The 13,957-nt window shown below is 55.2% G+C and overlaps 1 protein-coding gene across 1 annotated transcript in view; it reads right to left on the bottom strand.

Annotated features, from left to right (window-relative positions):
- PER2 (period circadian regulator 2) overlaps positions 1–10,807 on the bottom strand; it is a 39,126-nt gene extending 28,319 nt beyond the window's left edge. The window contains exons 1-3 of the mRNA XM_021678976.2: positions 10,767–10,807; positions 1,523–1,737; positions 972–1,070 (exon numbers count right to left, since the gene is read on the bottom strand). Coding sequence (XP_021534651.1) covers positions 972–1,070; positions 1,523–1,719 — 296 coding nt within the window. The 5' untranslated portion in view covers positions 1,720–1,737; positions 10,767–10,807. The remainder of the gene's footprint in view (positions 1–971; positions 1,071–1,522; positions 1,738–10,766) is intronic.
- Between the last annotated feature and the right edge of the window lie 3,150 nt (positions 10,808–13,957).

Consider the following 13,957-nt stretch of genomic DNA (forward strand, 5'->3'; position numbering starts at 1 on the left):
TCTCCTGATGCTGCTACACATCTCCTGTGGGGAGACGGAATGCTCCAGCTGAGAACCACTGCGCTCGCCCAACTGAGGGCTGCAGAAGTCCCTCCCCTGGGCTCTCTGCGCCCCAGGCTGGAGCTGGGCTTTGCCCCTCAGGGCTGGGCCTTCCTGCCCTGTGTCAGACAGAAAAGGATCGAGTGATGGAGATGACAGAGGACAGCAAACTGGTTTCCTGTGGCCGGAACGCAAATGAGGAACACGGCAAGACTTCAGACAGGAAAGACTTGTAAGGAGGAGCTCTCAACTTAAGGGTACAGAGATGAGAAGAAGATAAAACAGCTGGGCCCTTCCTGTTCAGAGCAGAGGGTGCAGAAAGAATGCTGGAAATCAGGTGTCAGGATGAGACAGCCAAGTGCCCATGCACCCAGGCCTGAGAGCTGGAGTTTGCTCCTGTGGTGATACGAAAATGTCTGGGGGGGCTCCTGGGGGGATCAGTCAGTTAAGCATCTGCCGTTGGCTCAGGTCATGATCCCGGGGTCCTGGGATCGAGCCCCGAGTCAGGCTCCCTGGGAGCCTGCTTCTCCCTCTGCCTCTGGCCCTCCCCCTACTCATGCTCTCTCTCTCCCTCTCAAATAAATAAAATCTTTTTAAAAAAGAGAGAGAAAAAATGTCTGTGGATGTGAAATTAAGGATACCTTTGTTACCAACACCTAAAAAGGGGGAGGAATGTTCCAGATGAACATGTCTAGGATGCAGACAAGGCCTGTGCAGATGGGGCTGGAGGGGCTCCAGATCCGGGGCATCATAAGGGGCCCTGAGTAGCTGGTGTCTGAGCGGGCAGGGCCGGCTCACAACCGAGACAGCTGCGCAGACTGACAGGTTCTAGCGGAGGCTTGCAAAATGTCACATCACCCCAAAACTAACCTCCAGTAACAAGTCTCCATTTCTCTGAGACCGTAAATCAAGGGACGTGTGACCGGCCTTACCTGCAGCCGCTTGCAGACATGCTGTGTTCGGACTTGGCCATCATGAGGCCAAAGGCATCGGGACTGTGAGCACGAGAAATAAAGGCCAGACTCAGAGGGCTGCATGCTCCAACCATCCCCTCATCCAACCAGGGACAACAATCCAGATTATCCCACACGTAGTAAGACAATTACGAAAAATATAAGGTTAAGATAAAGCCGGAGCATAAAAGTTTCAAGTTTTAGGGACCGGGAGAAGGACTGACAGAGCAGGTTCATTTTCTATAGACCCCGGCTGCTAGCGGGGCCACGGGCTTGTCTGCTCCCGAGATCTTGCTATACTCACTCGGTATCTATCTATCGGCAATCAGAGAGTCAACATCAACAGCGGCATCGTTATAGTAAATTTTAGTTCTCAGTTCATGAGATTTTTTTTAAGTGTTGAAAAACAGGGGAATCAAGATTTAAAGACCGCAAAAGCTATCAAACAACGGGATGAGATGCTGAGAAAACAGACAAGCGGCCAGCCTCAGCGGTCCGAGGGCTGCACCTACCCCGGGGGGACGACGGACGGCCCCACCAGCATCCCCAGCTCCTCGCCGCCCCGCGCATCCCGCCCCGGGGAGCGGTTCTCATTGGTTTCGTTTCCGCTAGAGCCGCCGCTCATGTGCACGTCCTCCTGGAGCAGGGCTCCACGGGGCTCCTCAGGCTCCTCGGGCTCCTGGGCAGGGTGACCGCGGCTGGGCGGGTACTCGGCGTATCTGTTCATGTTGGCTCCACAACGAAGCTGGGAAAGAGAGAAACGTCGTCAGGCCTTGGCGAGTGCAGGGGGTCCCACAGCCACCGCGTGGGATGTGTGCTGGGATCTGTTTCCACGTCAGGGTCTGTACCAGTCAGGGTCAATCACAGTATTCTTTGTTCTTCCTCACTGAGCTCCTAGCTGCCATGAATTAGGAAGGCAGGTGAATCCCACGGCCATAGCCCCCAGGCATCAAACTGCTGATGGCCTAGTCGGAGGTGACAAGAGCATCAGTGGGCACCTCCCAGCACGTGGGGAGCCTTGGGGAAAACGCAGATTCCCACCGAATGGCTGGCAGGGCCTAGGAACATGCATTTTACAAATCTCCCCAGGTGATGGGGCGGTCTTCCCCCCATCACGAGCTGCAGGAGACCCCAAATGCAGGCTGTATGCAGGGGGAACCCCAAGACCAGGCTGCGGGCAGGGGAGACTTCAGGGAGAGAGGAGGCTGTGAAGCAGGCATTGCCTATGAAGAGGGCCGAGTGGGTGGGAGCCCTGACAGCAGCATGGGGTGGTGCTAGTGGGGAGCAGGGGGTGGGGGCAGCACCAGGCCAGTACCAGATGAATGAACTTTGTTACATTTGGACAGGTCGTCACCACTGTGCTACGTAGAAACTTTAACTTTGGCGTTTAGGGGCAAGAGGGTGGAGAGGGGCTGAAGTCAGAGCCAGACCAGCCCCAAGGCTTCTGCAATAATTCCGGGAGACAACCATGGGGATAAGCAGACAGGGAGTATGCAAGGTGGGAGGGGTTCACCCAGGAGCCTAAGGATGGGGAGAGAGATGTCCCCGGGAGAGGAGGACCCAGGATGGTGTCTCCTTAGGGTCCCAGCTCGAAGCAAAAGATGTCTGGGCCTGGAAGCTAGGCAGGTGTGGGAGGGGGGAAGCTGTTATCACCCTGGTCCTGGAGGGCAGGAAGAAGGGTTACTGAAACCAAACGAACCCAGACAACCTGCAATTTGGGGGAACAGAGCTGGGGGGCCGTAAACCCTTGGCTTCTCTCTCCTCCTGACCTCAGTGGTCAGGAAGCCAGAAAGCAAGGGGACCCACTGGCTCAGTCCTGGAAGGCCAGCCTTGGGCACTGAGCAGGGGACAGAAGATCGGAGGGCCCAGCAACAGTGCCCTGACTGAGCTGTCTCCAGGGGCAGAATGTGCTCCACAGCTTCCATGTGCTCTGAGAAACAGACCAGACACCTGGTTGATGCCGACAACCACACACACTCACTGTTCCACGTAACCCTTGTGATCACTGACCACTGGATACCACATAGCATACCACTGTCTGCTCTAGCCTGCGAATGAGGAAACAGGTCAGTGGCCACACAAGGCAGGTGACAGCGCTGGATCCTGCGCCCGCCTGCTCCTGAAGATGGGGACCCCTGGAGAATCCAACCACACTACTCTCTGGAAAACAACAGGTCTCAGTAGACCTTGTCTTGTTCATGAGCCAACAAACGGGAAAAAGCCAACACGAGTCCCCTGAAAAGATGTGCAGCAAAGACCAGAGGGACACGCCTGCATGGCATGGGGGACCAGCAGACTTGGGACAGCACTTACCCCATAGCACAAATAAAAATCAAGAAATGGGGGATTCAAGGAAACAAGTAATGAAGGATGAGCTGAAGCCACAGAGTGAGATGAAAATGCCACCTTCGAGTAGAGAATCAGGAAGACCAAGTCCAGAGTCAGAAACGAAGAAGATGACCTCAGAAATGCGGAGGACGAGTGCAAGGAACTTTGAGAAGCACCAAGGGAAAGAGCAAGGACATCAGAGCCGTGTTTTTACCCGCGGGTAATAGCTCTTTCTGGAAGAGACACCACAACAGTGAAACAGAGACTCTCATGAAAGATACCCACCAAGAAAACCATCCTGGCCAAAGAGATTTGCAACCGCCAGTCGAAGGACTCCTTGAACAGCACGCAAAGGTACGTGAAGATCCAAGCCTAGAGATGTCCCGATGTAAAATGATATTTTCAAGGGGAAAAAAAAACTCTACCCACATCCAAACAGGAAAAACAAACAGGTTACCTACAAAGGATGGGAAGTCACTGAGTCCTGAGCAGAAGATACAGTCCGCAGAGGTGATACGCGGAAGACAGTCTCCACAGCTGTGGTCAAAGGGAGCAAATCTCAGTGGAGCATACCTGCTCATCACGGCTTTAGAGAGCAGCATGTTACCAGGGTCCTGACTCACAGAGAACCCAAAACCCCAGAACAGCAAAACACCTGACCAAAGTCAGGAACAAAACAAGCAAGTCTACTCCTCAGTCTTCATTTTGCTGGATTGCTTGTTTGTTTTTTTAACATTTCAGGGATGTTCTAGCTGACTCAGTGAGAGCACGGAAAGTGCTCACTTTTGGAAAGAAAGAGACCAAAGACTAAGAATGGGCTGTTCCCACAAAGGAAAACACCAAAGATCCATAAACCTGGAGAGATGTTCAACCTCATTACTCGTGAGGAAAACGCCAAGAATGAGGTCACCGAAAATTAACAGGACTGACGGCATCCAGTGTCCACAGGGTGGGGGACTTCGTGTGTTGTGGTCACTAACGGTCTTTCCGGACGGGACTCTGGGCATGTCCAGGACCATTTAGAATCTTCACCCTTCCCCCTGCTAGGAGGCCCCTCCACTCCCCAGGAATGCCTGTAAGTGCGTACAAAGACCCATGAACGTGGTGTATGGAGTGACAGAACTACCAAAGGACCATCTGCAGGGAGGCTACTGGCATCCCATCTCAGGCACCCTATCCACCATGGGCACCCTGGCCAGCCTCGACTTCCAAACGGGGCCTGTGCCTCACCTGGCCCCACCCCAGTCCTCCGCTCCCCCTGGCTCAGAACACAGCCCCAGTCTGCACGAGGGTCTACAGCTCTGCGAGGCCTCCCTGGCTGCCTCCTGAGAATCTCCTGCTGTGGCCTGTCTCCTCGGCCCTGACACTGAGCTCCAACCCCAGGGACTTTGCACTTGCTGCTCCGTGGTGCCCACGGGACTCATCCTGCAGACAGCTTGTCCATCCTGCACAAACAGCACTGACTTCTCCCCTACCTGCCCCCACATCCCCCGCCTGGCTTCCTGTCCTCCGTGGTGCTGACCGCTGGACTCCACCTGATCTGCTGGAGCTTTAGTTGTCCTCTGCGGTATCCCCAGAGCCCAGCACGTATGGTTAATGACATAAAGCCTGGGACATATGTGCTAGGGGATACTAAGTACCTACTAAAGACAGGGAAACAAGACACATTGATAGAGGGAGCTTCTAGGACACAAAGGAACAAGTTATGGAACAATAAAGAACAACAACAGTGGGACAGAGAGCATATAGGCAGGGCTGGACACCGTCTTCTGTTGATTAGCTCACTCCTTCAGCACATGGCGCCTCGGGCTGGTGGACGTCAGAGAATGGGACGGACGTCCTTCCTGCCCTTCTGAGCTTACGTTCCAGTGGGGAAAACAGATCATCCACAAGGGAATGGCATAGACAGTAGAAGAATGCTAAGCGCCACGGGGAAAGCAACAGAGCAGGGGATGAGGAGTGTTGTGCGGGCGAGGCTGAGAGCGCCGCCAGAGAAGGCGAGCATACGGGCACCATCTGACCTTGTGCCTGAGCCCCCGTGTGTGGTGCTGATTCACAGCCCCTTGACCTCACTCTCCTGCAGGTCTGCAGCCACGGCTGGGTATACACTGACCTGCTCCTCACGGCTTCACACCTGAGGCAGCCCGGAGGCTCTGGCCGTGCTGGCCACGCATGGCCTTAGATGAAGCCTGGCACGATGGGGGTGGGCCCTTGCCTCCCCAGCTGCTGCCAAAGGGCCCAGTGAAGCAATTGGCCCGGAGGGAGAACACACTCTCCTGGGGTGAACTCTGGCCATGGGGGATGGGAGAGAGGACAGGTCAGCAGGTAAATCCACCCCTCCATCCCTCCCTGGGATGGATTTCGGAAGCTCTTCTTTCTATCCTTCCTTCTTTGTCCTTGTCTTTTCTGATGAGCTTTTTGATGAGGCCCCCATGGGCTGAGAGACCATCCTGCATCCCAGCCTTCTCTACTTGCCTATTCCCTCATTCTTGCTGCCTGAGACTGCACCTCCCAGTGAAATGCTAGCCATAAGTGTCAGCCCAGACTCTGCTTTTAAGAGAAGCCAAGCGAAGACAAACAAGAGAATGAAAGAGTGGGCCAGGAAGGTGCTGGACGAAGAATATTCTAGGCTGGGCGGGGGTGGGGGGCAAGAACAAAGGTCCTGAGGCAGGGGCATTTGAGGAAGATGGACCAGTCTGGAGCAGAGTGGGCAAGGCAGAGGAGGGTGATATGGGGCACCTCACAGGGGCAGAGGCAGGACTCCGGCTTTATTCTAAGTGAGATGGGAAACTGAGTTCTGTGCAACAAGATCTGACTTAAAACTCTAACAGGGTTATGGGGTGGAGACAAGGTGGAAGCAAGGAGACCTCTTAGGGGTCTCCAGTTCAGTAGAGTTGCCAAGGGGCTGCCCCGAGGGGGGCGAGGGCATTCTCTCCCTCCCCAGTACCCTGCACATCAGCCATGTCATCCCACAGCCCTCCCCAGACAAGCAGCCTCTGTGAGTGAGATGTGAAGGCTGAGGGATTACGTAGCCGCCCTGGATGGTAAGGGCATCAGCGGGTTCCACTGCTTCCTGGCCCTGTGATCTCGGGCAAGTCCCTGAGCCTCCTGTGCCTTGTTTCCTCCTCTAGCGAGGTGGCAGCACCCCTGTCTCTCAGGGGTTGCTGGGAGAGCTCAGTGACAGTCTGTGCCAAGTGTCTGGAATGCAGTCATGGCCAACAAAGGCTGAGCTTTTATCATCACTGCCAATCACTACAGAAAAACAGATGGGGTAACAAAATAATTCTTTTAAAGAAGATATTTCACTGCCACCAGAGCTGTCTCTGGCTTGTGTTTAAAGGACAAGGAGCTCAGCTAGCCACCCCCAACTCAGGCAATAAAGACATTCCCTGGAAGGAGGCATCGCCCACTTTGCTTCCATGCACGCCCCAGGGGCTTGTCTGTCAGCTCCTCAGAGAACTCCCAGCTTTGCCACCCTCCCGGACCCTGGGAGCAAGTCTGAGTAGGATTCGTTGAATAGAAGTCACAAGATTACCTTAGGCAGAAGATAAATCTTTGCAAAGAGGGCCAGACAAGCATGGCAGAAATGTGAAACAACAAACCAGCCAAACCACCTGAAACTTCATCATTCCAGAAACTGCATCGCTCAGCACCACTGGCTCTAATGGACCGACCTTATTTTGCCAAGTTGACAAAACCAACTTGCTCATCAAAGCAGGCTTTGCCTCCTGCCTTCCACAAAGGTTTATGGAGGAGCGGCTTGTGCCCGCACCGCCAGGACCCTGGGGATCCCTGGGCAAACCTGTTTCCACCCCCGGGAAGAGGTGCTCATAGTCTGGGGTGCCAGAGGCCCCAGAAAGGAAAGGACAGCCAGGCTGAAAAGGGGGCTGCTCGGGAAGCTGGGGTGCACCTGTCCCTAGAGTCCCCTTGCTGCCCCTGGGCAGACGTCCGCCCTCTGGCTCTGCCCCAGAGAATGGGCAGACTGAAGGGAGGGAGCTAAGCTTGGACCCTGCTGCTGGTCATGTGACCACGCCTTACTGGTGAGGGCTGCCTTGACTGGGCAGAGGAACATTCAGAAAGTACAGTCCACAATGAGATCACAGTCTGGGGTGGGCCTCCCAATGACACAGGAGGGGGAGGAAGTGCGAGGGGGCATGGAAGGAGAGGGGCTGAGAGCCAGCTCGTTAAAGCCGGCTGATGAGTTCATGAGGGTTCGTTATGCCATGCTCCCTACTTTCACATGTATTCATAGTCTCCATGATCAATGGTGGAAAACACTGGGAACGAAAGCGCAGCCTGGTCCTCAGTTCCACCCTCCACTATCACCGCCAGGACTCCGGGACAGTGAGGGCTTCTCACGCTCAATGCCCATGACCCGAAGCGGGAGTTACCACATCTCTTTGTGGAAATCAGAAGTCGGTGTATGTGTGGTTCAATTGCTTGACGTGACCAATTTTGTGAAACAGAAGTATGAGATCCAGAGAAGTCTTCAATCGATCTACGCCCACAAACTGAGTACACTGGTGTACCTAGCACCCAGCTGGGGAGGCAGAACCCTACCAGTCCCCGAGGCCTCTGGTGGCCCTCCAGCCATCATGCACCCCCAGGGTCACCACCAGCCTGACTTCCGACAGGCTGGTGAATTCTGCCTGTTTTCACACTTTACAGAACAGGGCTCCATAGTCTGGACTCTGTGTCTCAGAGCCCATGGTATTTTATAGCCCCAATATTGTAACGTGTTTGCTCCTTCCTGGTAGGAGCCAATTCCCTGAGGCCAGCCTGCTGTAATCTGGAGAAAATGTTTGTCCTGCTAAATAAACACCCGCGCTCTCCATGGCAACAGCTGGGTAACTGAGGAAAACGCCGTCCAAATATGGAAGGGAAGAAGGCAGGAGAGATGCATGTCTCGGCCTCACTAAGACTCCTTTGGATTCTCTCAACTCTGTTTCCAAAGCCTCAAATACGCATAAGCATGAGATTTCAAACAGCGATAAGGCAAAAAACGTCAGCTTCCTGGCTTCAGCATCTAGGGAAGGAGCTACTCTGAGTGCCCGTGAACACCTAAGCTGTTCCCACTATTCCCTGTCGCCCGGCAGGAGCCCCCAGAGCCCCCAGGGCCACTCAGGACTGGCACCCCCTCCACGGCTGCCTGCCTTGATAATGCCCGTGACCGGTCCTCGCTGCCTGCTCACCTACTGCTTCTGATTCCCTCTAGACTAGGAAGCACAGTAACAAGCTTGTTACAGACGTGGGGCTTAGAGAGTTCAAACCACAGGCTAAAAAAGTAGCTCAGGGGGCGGAGGCTCCTGTCCAGACACCCCTGACTCTCTGCTGGGTCTGCAGGTGGGCCAGCTTCCCAGGGGGCGGGGGCACAGAGCAGATGCACAGTGGACGGGTTATGTGTCTCCTCTTGGTTTTGCCCATGAAGGCAGTTTTCAGTGTCCCTCTCTTCTTTTGACTAAATGCCGAGAGGTCCTGCCAGCCACTCAGTGACCCAACAGAGCCTGTGGTTGCTGAGGCCCGGTGAAGTTACCTCACCACTTAAAAAAAGAGCCATGCCCACCAGTGTTTTTCTGAAAGTTGAGTGTGTGCATGAGAAACAGCACAAATGAGGGGAACCTTTGCTGCTTCCTTCGAAGCAGGGCAGATGTACCTCACAGGGGAACATCATGTGACCTAAAGTCACATCAGACACCTCTGTCCCCTGCGCAGGGGCCTGAGGAAATCATCCATAGAGTAACCAGAATCCAAAAAGTCCCGGGAGGTTGCCCAATCTGAGCCCTGCCGTGCAGACGAGGAAACTGAGGCCCAGAGGGGTGGCTGAGTCACCCCTCTCTGCCCAGCACCCCAGCCTCCACAGAAAGCCAGGCTGCATTAGTTCTGTACCGGTGAATCACACCAAGATGCCAGTGACAGATAACTGTGGACACCCACAGTGCCATCCCAGCGCTGGCATATCACAGAGCTTCCACTTAAGAAAAGAGGAGCCCCTTTCCTCATTCTACTCATACATCTTACAAGAAGTGATTAACCTTGTATGCAAGAACTCAAATTTCCAGTTAAAGCCCTCAGATAGAGCCCTGTTCATTCTCAGCCAAACCCAGCCCGGGGCAAGAAACCCCAAATGGGGCTAGAGGGTGGGGTGTCTCCCCTTTGCAGCCAGGGAGAAGACAGTGGCCCCCAGTATCAGACACGGGAGGTGAGCAGGATTCATCGAGGGGCTTCTACCATGGTGCTGGGGTTCTTGACATTTGGGGGACCTGGGGCTCCTCCCCCAAATTCTAGCCCACTCAGATTCAGCACCCAATTGCAGGCTTTTGCAGAACCTCTGAAGCTCATCCTGACCCAGATCAAGACCCACAGGATGATGGAAGGACCTTGGAGACAACCAGGGCCTGGGCCTGGTCCTGCCATAGTGTATGCCCAGCAGGTATCAGGGCCTCAGTTTCCTAATCTGTCAAGCCAAGGTATTACCCTGGATGATTTCCAGGGTACCTTCTGGCTCTGTTGTACGAATCAGCTTTCCAAACTGCTTTCTTTTGTGTAGGTTACAGAAACTCTGGCAACCGGGTTCTCATCCCTTACCTGGCCTTCCTGGAGCACTTAAGCAGGCCACTACCCGCCCCTGGTCCATGTCTGGGCCTTGGCAGCCAAGGTACACCCCCAAAAGATGGTGTGATTACTGCATCACAAAGTGGGACCCCCTTCTACTCAGTCTGGGGTGAGGGAATAAATACAGGGAGGTCCAGGGGAGGCAAAGGGGGTGAACCTTGGGTGGGACCTCCCTGCCCACAGGGTTCTAGGCCTGGCTTGGAACAGGAACTTTCTTGTCTCTCTGCTCACCCAGTCCACAGGACCCATGGGCTGTCCGGGTAACGCTCCTAGACCAGTGCCCATCAATGGCCCTTCCCCAGCCTGAGACTTGGCTCTCTGGCCTCAGAGCAGGAAACCAGCTCCCCAAGGGGTCCTGCATCTTCCCAGGGACAGTTGCACTGAACCTCAGTTGCCTTAGTCTTCCCGGACCCTCTCCCCATGGGGCGCAGGGAGGAGTGGGAGGGTCCAAAGAAAATCATCTAGAGAAGGACAGTCCCGTGTGGTAGTCACTCAGTAGCTCCATGACCTTACACAAGTTACCTAACCTCTCTGGACCTCAGTTTCTCCATCTGTAAAATGTGGGTAACAGTACTCACCCCCCCCCCCCCCCCCAGGCCGGTTTTAAGCGGAGAAGGAGTCACATGGCAGACAACTCTGGGATCACGCCTCAGTGGGCTGCAGGAGCCGCCGCCGCCCGCGGGGAGCCCGTCCGCCGGACCCCAGACCCCCCGGCCCAAGGCCCACCCGGGCGGTTACGTAACCAGCCAGCCGGGCTGCCGGACCTCAGCCGGCGCCCCAGCCTGGCGCCCGCCGGCCCGTCTGCCCACCCCGCCCGCCGCGCTGCGCCCTCACCGAGCCGCGTCCCCTCCGGTCCGCGCGTCCGTCCGCGCGTCCCTCCGTCCACCCCGCCGCCGCCGCCGCCAGCCGCCAGTAGCCCGCAGCGCCGCCGCCGCTGTCACATAGTGGAAAACGTGACTGCGCGCGCCGTGCCCGCCCCCGGCTGCCGCTATTGGCCGAAGCGCAGCCTCATCTGCATACTGGGGGGGGGCCGGGCCTGCGAGCACCGCGTGTCCATTGGCTGCAGCGCCCGTCGCTCTCTTTACATAAGACGCACATGGAATTCCATGTTCAGCGCGTCGGTTCCTCAATGAAGACGCGAAGCGCTCGTACCCCCTCCTCGTCCTCCCGCGTGGTCCCTTCCACTTCCGGACTCGGCACCTTCCATTCAAGACTGCCGGCGTCCGCGGGTTTCGGGAGCGCCGAGTGGCGCGTACCACCGCGGGCCCGGGGGAGCTGGGCGCGGGCGGGGACCGGCTCCGGGGCACCTCGGTCCGGCGGCCGGGCACCGAACGCTCGCTGAGGCCCAGGCCCTGGAAGGCTGCCACCTTCGGCAACGGGCCCGAGGCGCGCGCCCGCGAGAAACTCCCTGCGGACCTCTTTCATTCACTCATTACCATTCATTCATTTACTCGCTCCCATTCATTCTCCACTGGGCGCTGAAGCTGCCCGGGACCGAGCCGAGGCCGCGGGGCAGGAGCGCCCGGTGCAAGTCCAGCGGGCCTCCGAGCTCCACGCTCGTTCCACATCTGCCGGGACGGTCAGCTTCCAAGTGGCCTTTCTTCTTTTTGAGATCACGTGTCGCAGTTTTTGATTCAGCAAATAGGGTCATTTTTACCAGCAGGAGGTACAAAAGAAATAAATGAGGTGCTCCCAACCACGTCATTAGGGAAAAAGGACCGGCTTATTCCTGAAGAGGGAACGTAAATAGTCGTTTGGGCGGTGTGGATCATAAATTAATGAAGGCCAGAGTTATCCGCAGAGGGCCCGCGGAGGAAGCGGCGCTTGAAGATGGGCACCGAAAGGCATTTGGAAAAGGAAGGTTTTCAGAAGGCACAAGCCCCAGAGACACACGGGCCAGGGGCCAAGGGCTCTGGGAGACGGTGCTGGATCTGGAGCATCCTGGCTGTGGCCATTTTTCTTTCAGTAAGCATTGTCTGGGGCCGGTCAAGCTTGAGGTTTCTGTTCAAGGTACCAGGAGACAGTGGAACTTCCTCTCAGACCTGCTGGAGGCTTGAGACCTGCTTGTAGGACATGAAACAGCATGCAGCCACCAAGGCAGCTCAGCTGCAGCAGGCTCTGAGAATGCAGGGCCCCAGCAGGGAGGGTGGGCTGGCTGGGCTCTGAAGGGCAGAAGGGGCCTCTGGCATCTCCCTCCATTGGTCCTGTTCTTCCTGCGGTCAAACCCACACTCAGGACTGCCTGTGTTGGAGCCACTTCTTTCCTTCTCCTTGACAAGATGTGTATGCAACTTTGTCAGACCCAGATGCAAACTGGGGCAAATAAAGTTCATCAGGACAGCCCTTCCCACAGAAGCCCTGGGAGGCCTGCTGTGCGGCTCACACTCCAAGGTGATAGTGGCCTTCCTCTCGTTTCTGTGACACTGACACCTAGACACGCTTCCCGCCCCCTCCCTAACACACACACACACACACACACCAAGCAAATCCAGGCCCAGCTGCACCCTGCACACACCCAAAGGCCTTTTGTTTCTTCATGTACACTGACGTCAACGGTGAGCTCCATTGTTCTGGAAACAAGAGTAAACAGACAGCTCATCCACATCACACAGAGATTGTTCTCCTGCTCAGCTTTTCCTTGCTCCTGCTCCGTATTCAGTCTGTAGCCTAATGTCACATTTCCTCCCTAAATTTAGCCTTTTCTATTTCTACCCATAAATCTGGTAGAAAGATGTTGAAACCCATTATATAAAAAATTACAAAAATGGGGCACCTGGGTGGCTCAGTCGGTGAAGTGTCTGCCTTCAGCTCAGGTCATGATCCCAGGATCCTGGGATCGAGCCCCACATCGGGCTCCCTGCTCTGCGGGGCGTCTGCTTCTCCCTCTCTCCCCTGCTCATGCTCTAGCTCTCGCTATCTCTCTCTCTCTCATAAATAAAATCTTTTAAAAAACATAAAATAAAAAATTACAAAACATCATGGACCTCTAGAACCCTTCAGAACCTAACCTACTTTCAGGGTCTTACAGATAGTTTTGTTTTTTTTTTAATTCTTGTTATTGGGAACTTTCATTCACTCCACAAATATTTGCGGAGACCTAAGTGTTGGGGGGTATGCAAAATGTATCTCATTGGCTCCTTTGTTTGCAATGTAGAAGAGGTGATCCCCTAGGACCAGGCTAAGCCACGGGGGCGTTCTCACTGAACTGAGAATCCTGAGTGTGTGTGTGTGTGTGTGTGTGTGTGTGTGTGTGTGTGTGCGCGCGCGCGCGTACGCACATGTTGGAGCACTAAAGTGGTGGTGGGGAATGAATCCTTTCCTGGGCAGCCTACATTGACCTAGTAATGTGTTGGGTTAGCTGTCACCTCTGACACAGAACCCTTGGCCAGGCAAATTGCTGTTAGCACTAAAGGAGGCAGCCTGGGGGCAGGGTGGTAAGCCAGTTTCCCCAGCTTCCCCGGGGGATGCTGTTAGTGGAAGGAGTTGGCCTCTGGTGTCAGCCTTCATCCTGCCTCCCAGCCAAAGGCTGCTTTGCCCCTGTGCTCAGTCCAGTTCTACCAACCTGTTTCCTCCAGTGGGCCCGGCCCAAGTCAGCCCTGCCCCTCCATGCCCAGGCCCTGCCTGGAGGGCCCCTCTGCACCTGGGGTTCACGCCTCTGTAGAGCTGCTCGCCGGCCCTCTGCTCCCCTCATGCACTCAGTCAGCCAGCTGTGTCCTGAGCAACTAGTATGGGACAGACACTGTGTTGGCCAGACGCACCTGCCGTGGTCAGAGTGGACATTCCTGCCCCGTTCCCCATCTGAGGGAGAAACCGCTCCATGTTTCACCAGGAAGTATGATGTTCGCCTTAGGTGTTTATCTGTTTTATAGATGGCTTTGTCAGAGAGAGAAGGTTTCCTTCTCATATAGTTCACTGGGAGGTTTGTGGTGGTTGTTTTAAATCTTACACAGGTACATTGGGATTTTAATCCATGGCAATGATTATTATTTTACAGTAACTCCTCCAAGTTAATCTATTTTTGTGGAT

The sequence above is a fragment of the Neomonachus schauinslandi genome, chromosome 3 (genome assembly GCF_002201575.2).
Source record: "Neomonachus schauinslandi chromosome 3, ASM220157v2, whole genome shotgun sequence".
NCBI classification, from domain to species: Eukaryota; Metazoa; Chordata; class Mammalia; order Carnivora; family Phocidae; genus Neomonachus; species Neomonachus schauinslandi.